Source organism: Botryllus schlosseri, chromosome 1 (assembly GCF_051294905.1).
Source record: "Botryllus schlosseri isolate E-star chromosome 1, Bs_hap1, whole genome shotgun sequence".
In the NCBI taxonomy this organism is placed as follows: Eukaryota; Metazoa; Chordata; class Ascidiacea; order Stolidobranchia; family Styelidae; genus Botryllus; species Botryllus schlosseri.
Window position 1 is genome coordinate 23,131,093 of NC_137236.1, and position 8,196 is coordinate 23,139,288.

General features: G+C 39.5%; 1 protein-coding gene across 1 annotated transcript; it reads right to left on the reverse strand.

Annotated features, from left to right (window-relative positions):
• Nucleotides 1–251: 251 nt before the first annotated feature.
• Nucleotides 252–2,580, reverse strand: LOC145445275 (L-rhamnose-binding lectin ELEL-1-like). The gene is made up of 5 exons (XM_080323457.1): nucleotides 2,447–2,580; nucleotides 2,089–2,160; nucleotides 1,879–1,965; nucleotides 1,705–1,810; nucleotides 252–523 (listed from the first exon to the last, which is right to left on the reverse strand). Exons 1-5 carry the CDS (start codon nucleotides 2,496–2,498, stop codon nucleotides 349–351), a joined length of 492 nt encoding a protein of 163 aa, XP_080179583.1. The 5' UTR covers nucleotides 2,499–2,580; the 3' UTR covers nucleotides 252–348.
• Nucleotides 2,581–8,196: the final 5,616 nt, after the last annotated feature.

Consider the following 8,196-nt stretch of genomic DNA (forward strand, 5'->3'; position numbering starts at 1 on the left):
CGTATGTTCGCCAAAACCTTCGATGTTGATATGTCCAAGCGCTGAATAATCCTGTTCTTTCCAAATGAGCCTAGCGGTTACCAAAGGCCGAAAAGGTTGGCCACTCCTGATCTACACTTCCCCCTCTCTTTTAACTAGTTCTTCATGGCAATTAATAGTTCTCGTGTTGCTGAGCATTTCTATTTAGTGCGCACTATGCATAGCGCAAACTCTATTTTATCTTCCAAATTATAATCACGCTGCAGTCTCAATCACGATGCATTTCAATTTATTTCCAGAAGTATTAGTAACAGCAATATTTGCTAAATATGCACATGTACATGAATGAGGCACTACATTCACTCGTTATTATTTGCAGACGTATGTCACATGCAGATATTTCCCGATGCTTACGCAAGGATCTCCGAATACGCTATTCTTCGCAGACACTTGGCAGCTAGATTTTCCGTTGCACTCGGTAGAAACTATCTGGAGACTGTTGGATGCCATGCAGTCCGTGGTATCTGCTCCATAATTAGGGCATCTAAGAAAATATTGGGAGCATTGAAGTCATGCACCGACATTGAAATTAACGCGAGCATGCATGCAATCCAATATGTAAGCGTCTTGACAGGCATGTGAACACGATTGATATCATGGCATTCACACAAATGAATGTAATACCTAGGGCGTTTTTTTAACCTAAAAAAGGACGATTTTGACCTAAAATATCAAAATTTTGACCTTTTTTGACCTAAACAAACTGAATTTTGACCAAATCTTGACCTAACGTATGCAAATTAGGTGTTTTCCCACATGATGTTAAAATTGTACCAGTTATTTCATTTTTGGTTGGAACTGGCTGTCCTAACGAAATAGTTTGGCCTGAAAAAACGTTTTTGGCTCAGAAAGAGGCAACTTCTTTTATGAAAAAAACAATATTTTTACGAAAACTGGCCCTATGAAGAATTCCAATGGTTACAATATGTATTATGGTAGAAATAATTAAAAAAAAATTGCAACAAGAGATACTTTCCTACATTCCTGGGTAAAAAATGCATGTCCTTACGAAGAAGCTTGCCAAGGACGTTCAACAGTAGCAGTTGTTGGCTGACAACACTCAAGTTGTGCTTACACTGCTGGTGACACACCGTGTTGCTTCATTCTGACAATGTTGTCAACATCACAATTTTTCATCATGCGCTTTTTAATATAAGAATGATGCAATGCCCAAGAAGTCTTTCTTCAGTTAGGATATCGCGGTACGTTGACCATAACATCATGTCTACCTATTTGTTTTATTTGACCGTTAATGATTCACAATGAGCAGACAATTAGCCGTTTACAACAGTATGCCTATAAAATAGGCTACAAGCTGTAAAATATCAAATAATAAGTTCACCGACAGTGCAAAATCTACGATACAAACAAAATGCAGACGTCAAAAAATTTTGACTTAATGAAAAATTTTGACCTAACGCTACAATTTTGACAAAATTTTGACAAATTTTGACATGTAAAAAAAAAACGCCCTAGTAATAACTAAATGACCAGTCATCCCAAGTTGCAATATCCTCCAATAACGCAGTCCGTATGAATTGCACCGCGTATAGACGTTGGCCACGTTACATTTAGCGAATGGCGACAACATTTTGAGTATGACTAGTCGGAAGAACATTTATTCATTAGTCAACTAAAGTTGAGGCTCGTTTTAAGATCACCCACTGGTTTGTCTCCGTTCTCCCATAGTTCGCATTGATGATGTCGAGTTTCCCTTCATGTTCACAGGACAATTCCATGACATCGCGTTCGCATATTGTGTTTGTTTTTTCTAAAATAAAAACATATTAGGCCTAATTACTTTTTCGGGCCATGTCGTTGGTCCGGATATCAGTTTACCTTGACAACCAGAAACCTGCGCTTCGTAGTTGCAGACACTGCCATCCCATTTCAGAGTAGCCGGGCATTGCATCAAGTACTTCGTTCCTAAACATTGCATACAAAAATACAAATATACAGTCAATTGTGATGACATAACAGGAGTTAAATAAAATGAAAATTAGTGATTCACATCATATTTATTTCGATATTAGATTTACATATAGTTACCGTGAGAGCAGTGATAGTAACTGCCGCTACAGTCGGATACCGGGTAATATTGGCCATGCGTGCAACTGGACCCTGAAAAAGAGTTCACGGTAAAAAATTCACGATTCACGATTTCTATATGATCGCAGGTGCCGCCTTTTGACAGTCACGTGCTTCACAGACTTTGGCAATGCCACGCAGTAGCGCACAAGTTGCCTGCCGGCATGTGATAACTGTGAGTGTGCATCCGAAACGTCGAGTAATATATACATTCTAAAATCCGTGAAAATTTAGTAGACCTAATTCTTTATATTATAAGTACATTCACAATTGAAATAGAGCAGTGAAGACATAATATCAATAAATGCGATCTACTGACCTGACGCAAAGACTGCATTGGTTACTATTACAAGGAACAAAAACAGCGACATGTTAAAGGATGGCGCGTATGCTATTAAAATATATAATTGTGCTAAAAAGACAAATATATTTTCAGTTCAACATAAAGTACACGCAGAACACAGTTTGTCGAGAAATCGAACAGAATGTGCATATGTGCTTTATCTGCCTGAAGTCCTTCTTATGACACATTCTATACTCATCCGGCTATTGACTTGGACTACAAGAAAAGTTCGCGACACCTATTGCGAAGCATAGGCCATACCAAAATTGTAGTAAATAGAGAGGTGATTTGAACATTTTGGGGCGGTTTCCAATGTGTAAAGCGCCGACAGAATCAATGTCAACCAAAGTCACTCACTATTACAAGTAAACGAGCACCTTAACCCACCTGAAACGGCCGGCCTCGAGTCCAAATTTCAATGCATTTAGAAAAATGTTCATAAAATCCGAACCACGAGACTTGAACCGACACCCAATATATCGCTGTAATCGTGAAACAGCCGCCTAACCAACTGAGCTACTCTCAAAGCGAGAGAGAAACAGGTGATGCCCCTATACCAAGAAGTGTTCTCAACTTTTTGAAAATAAAAGAGAATTTGATTTTTGAATTTGCGACTACGTCATACATAGACGTGCTCGGGATAGAATCATCGCCTGACTGATTTCACAGCAATATCAGGATTCCAAAATGACCTGAGTGAGGTTCTTACGATAATACAATCGAGTGTAACGACCGTTGATATACCGACGGCTACAGTTGGCTCTAGCGCGATTGATGCCAGGCGTCTCGCATTCATCGCCGCACATACACGCGCCGCGTGTTATTGTAGTATCGACGGCGTTCAATGATTCATTTCACAGTGCCGATGTATCGCTTTGTACGAGTTACTAAGTACTAGATAGTGCTTTGTCGAAACACACCTTGCTCTTGTACAACAACTAGATCTGAATATATAGTGGTTGGATTGACAGGTAGTCATACCTGCAATATAAAATACAGTGTTTCACTGATATTTTACTGGGCATTTACCGGACGTTCAAATGATTCATTTCATAAAGCCATGTAATCGCCTATCCATCCTTTGTACGAGATAGTGGTATGTGCTGAAACGAACCTCGCTGCTGTACAACAACTAGAACTGAATATTTAGTGGTTGAAATGACAGATTACAACAAATAACAACAAACCACATCTAACACTAACAAACGGAACACGGACATTTATTGCCTCTCTCAGCCGAACAGCGCAATAGTGAGACTGTCGTCTAGTATATCAGGTAGGCTATGCATATCGGCATATGTAGCAATGACATGTCGAGTCGCGTGACACAATATATGAAATAATGCATCACACGTGTAATACAACAGCAAATCGAAATAATAAAAAGCCGGCACATCTAGCACCAACACATGGAAAAACGTAAGAAACCATTATAGCATTGGCAACTGAAGGTATTGTAATTATATTCGTTGCCCACACTGCAATGATAATAGGTCAACTGCTTTGACAGAGTTACGCCGAATTTTCGTGCCTCTCTCGTGAATCATGGACGAATAAAATACTTTGAATCAAGAAAGTGCATTGATTAGATGGAACCGGGATTCGATGCCTGGCTTTGCTGGTCGTCAAATTTTCATAAATGACCTGCGCGTTGTAGACGGAAATCTCGAGCAGACACGAAAATACCTTTCAATACCAGAATCGCGACCGGAGCTTTGATGTGCCGGTGCATTTCTTTTTATTCGCTACTACGGGAAAGATGTGAAACATTTCCACCAGAAGTGAAACCATTTACGGACATAAATTTGCTGTCATATCAATAGCGGAGATCTTGTAGCTCGCCGAAGAACATCATGGCAGTATTGGTGTATTAGTATGAATAGCAAAAATATTCAATATGCGTAATCTTCAACAGCAACAGAAAATACATTGCTAAAACCCGCGCATGTTATTTCGTAACATATTTTGACTTCCAGTTCGAAGAATCTTCTGTGCGACTAATTTATGATTATAAGTATTCCAATACATGGGCAATGGGCATAACCAACACATGTTAGGAGAAAAGATCTGCAAATGAATTTGATGTCTCGGAGATGCGCTGATTTAGGTCACGGGCGCTGGTTTATCTCACGCGCGCACATCCACGCGAACGTCGTGGCGAATTGTATTTTGCGCAAAACGTTTTTATGTATTCAATCTGCATTTTGAACAGGCTATTCGATAGTATAAGATGTTATTGATGGCTCGACGTATGCGTATTGATATTGGCTATCCATCTGTAATAGTTGTAATTATCTACGACCAGAACAACCCAGGAAATTTTGGATTAAGTAAAGCGTGTTCGTGAAAATACGCTCAGTTATCATTAATGAGTATGCCGTTTCGATCGATTTAGAAATAAAGCCCTGGATTGCTTGGAATAGGTTAGTATCTTACCACACTTCCCTATCATAGCTTTTGCCTATCACAAAGTACGATACCTCAATAGGAGTGAAATTTTGTAAAATTACTATACTAATTGAGCCAGCCATGCTTGGCTACTTTTGCGTCGCGAAGAACTTGATTTTAAAGCTTTGTACATATATATATAGCTCTGACTATAGGATTCAAATAACAAAGCATGCTTATTGCACACGACGTGACGGTAAAAACATATTTAAATTTGCTACGATTGCCGCTAATAATCAAAATCATGCATCGTGCTTTTATACGGCTGGAATGAATGAAAATGAAGTTTAAAACCTAATAATGGGAATTATTATTGCCTACATGAGCTCATCGCCATAACGGAACAACTCATTTTGAGGTCACAAATGCATCATTATTCTCAGATGTCCTTACAATATTTCGCCTCCTTGTTCAATAATCACTGACACAAAAGAATCAAAGAATCAGTAACATTCGCACAATGGCCGGCCTCCAAGGCCAGAAGAGTGCTTACAAAATTTTAGATCAATGCCAGGCATTTTATGCTGTTTGAGACGGAAGAGTGGAAATATGATGCAGCTGAATCGATGAATGATATTGATATCGGAATGATATCCGCAAACGGAAACGTCATGTAGCCGCTTATAATGAACAAATAGGCAGCAAGCATGAATCGTGATAACCCGTCCACCAGGCAAGTTGCAACGCATGTTGTACCAGCGAACGTATTCCGCTAATAGCGCATTTAATGATGCCTCGTAAATGTCCTCATTTTTGATATCCATGTGTATTTTAGACCTGCACGTTATTATATTTCGTTATTCCTGGACTGCCGACTTATTTATGGCAGTCCCACTTTTGTTCTAGGCTTTTATAAGATACGTGGAACAGATTTCGCTGTCGTTTGGTTAATCGTGAAATCACATTATTATTGAATGAGGCAAATTTGCACAGTGGCTCAGTTGACTTGCACGGAACAATGAAATGTGTCGCTTGTCCGGTATACCGGTCACAAGCAAGGGCAAATGGACAGGTAAGCGTTATAGGTGGAGGTGGTCAACAATGAAGTACTTCTATATCAAAGTACTCAAATATGTTTTTGCCTGTTTCCACTGTGACAGTCGAGAGGTTTTATTCAAAGCATAACTCGGCATGGACTATTTACTTAGACATCGCTACTTTTACTTCTACTTCAGTACTAACGGTAACTGCTGTGAACGGTCGGTCGAAGCATTATGTGAATAACTGATAACTAAGCACAGAGCTGAGATCATCTTTGGCGCCTCCACTCACTCTCACCACTTCAGAAAGATTTTCTCGTGGAAGTATAAAGTTAAAGTTGCATCATTGAGCTCTGATAGCCTGATGCCCATGAACGGATCAGAAGCCTTCATGATGATCGCGATTGCGTACAATACACAAATTCCTGACAGTTTTAGATTCTGTCGCCGTGAAACTCCGATGGACACGGGAAGAAATTGTTTATTATTGAATAAATGTTCCTCGCTTTGCTTCGAAATTATATATGTAACATTATCCTGATTAAACATGATGTACAGCAATTGAGAATCAAACTATTTCCACACTTGCCACATGTTATAAGATCATATTTGAAAGGTCTGGATGCTACAAACACTCATCGCCCGTAAAGCATAAACGAATTTCGAAGTCCCCGATTGTGAGGATTAGTGTGCGTAGCAGTAATGATCAATTCACATATTGGCATGTTGTCAGTGGTATATGAGCGGCTTTGATCAATATTGTTCACGCGATACAGTGTGTGCAGGAAATCATTTCCCCGAAGCGACAAGTAATATGCATCCTAACGTCATCAATGATAAATATTTCTGTCATTGCTTCTCGAACTGTTTGAACTTTTGCCTATTATTTATCAAGGTCTCTATTGGAGGGCGCTGGCTATCAGCCGGAATTTTAGGATTCCGGTATCATTCGGATCGCAATCGACAAATTCTCTGCTATTGAACGGGTCGACTGACGAATGCAAATCGCCTGCCGATGTATTTTCTGTGATCCGTATGAGCTGATTCCTTTATAGTCGTTCGCTATCGTACACCATAGAGCAGTGGTCGGGGACCTATGGCTCGCGAGCCATATATGGCTCTTTTGGGCATAAGATAAGGCTCTTTGCCAAATATTTATTTTTGTATTGAATTGATCAATATTGCAACGACTTGTTGGTAAATTTTAATCACGGCCAAAATAATTATTCTCGTGGCAGTATAAACATGTCATTGAGAGGTGAAGACAATGTCGTGTAGGGTTGAAAATTGCAATATGACGTCACTTGACGTCATAGGTTCACGTTCGTGTTCGCACGAAACCTTTGAAACTGGTTCCCGTTCTCAGGAACCCTAACCTTTCAGAAGTTTGCACCATCCCTTGTTGCTATATCATCGCGCGAGAAAAGTTTGCTCGATTTACATCGTGATGAGTCACATTTTACGAATGAAACGCTGTGATCTCGGAATATTGGATACTATTTAGCTAGGGTTACCATATGTCCGCTGATTTCAGTCTTGATCAATTAAATTTTCCGATCTGGTAAACGTGTCTTCCTTTCCCGCTTCCAAAATACATTTAACCTTAATTTATAAGGGTTTTAATCACTCGAGTCACGATTCTTTTGTGACTCGACACGACTCGAGTCATTTTTTGAAATTCGTAAAATGACCCGACAAGACCCGAGTCAATTTTTGTAACCAACCAAGTCATATCACTCGAGACTAGCACGGCCAAGACTTCGAATAATAGTAAAGTTATTACAACATTAGTACTTCGTCTATCAGTCCTGATATACTTGGGATATATGACCAGAAACTGTTTAGAGGAAGGAGAATGACTATATCATGGATGTGAGTCATCATATCATTCGAGCAGAGTTGAAAATATTTGGTTGAAACGGATTGAACTGAAAACTGAACAGTGAACATGGTGACTGGGACTCGGACTCGAATAATAACGCTGTGACTCGGACTCCGCACTCTACTAGCTGAATTGGACTTGGACTTGACTAGGTGGTGAATTGAAAATGAGTCGACTTGACTCGAGTCTAAACAATAAATGTGAGATTGATATGCTACTCGAAAACTTGTGACTTGGTTATATCCCTGCTATTTAGGCCTGCACTGGAAAGGTCTTGAAATTAATCAGAGAAGGACATATATCGGAGGGCAAAAAGCGATTCATGTTTCAATTAGAATAGGTAAGTCGCGTGATATCATATTAGTGTTAACGATGATGTTATCAGCGGACTGTACATAAAAAAAACTTCATGTCGA

Bases quoted from the DNA above. Each gene is read 5' to 3' on its own strand.
- LOC145445275 (XM_080323457.1), bottom strand. From the start codon at position 2,498: ATGTCGCTGTTTTTGTTCCTTGTAATAGTAACCAATGCAGTCTTTGCG. The intron at 2,161-2,446 runs GTCAGTAGATCG...ACTCTTTTTCAG, and splicing joins CAATGCAGTCTTTGCGTCAG to GGTCCAGTTGCACGCATGGC. The intron at 524-1,704 runs GTGGGTGATCTT...ATATTTTCTTAG, and splicing joins GGGAGAACGGAGACAAACCA to ATGCCCTAATTATGGAGCAG.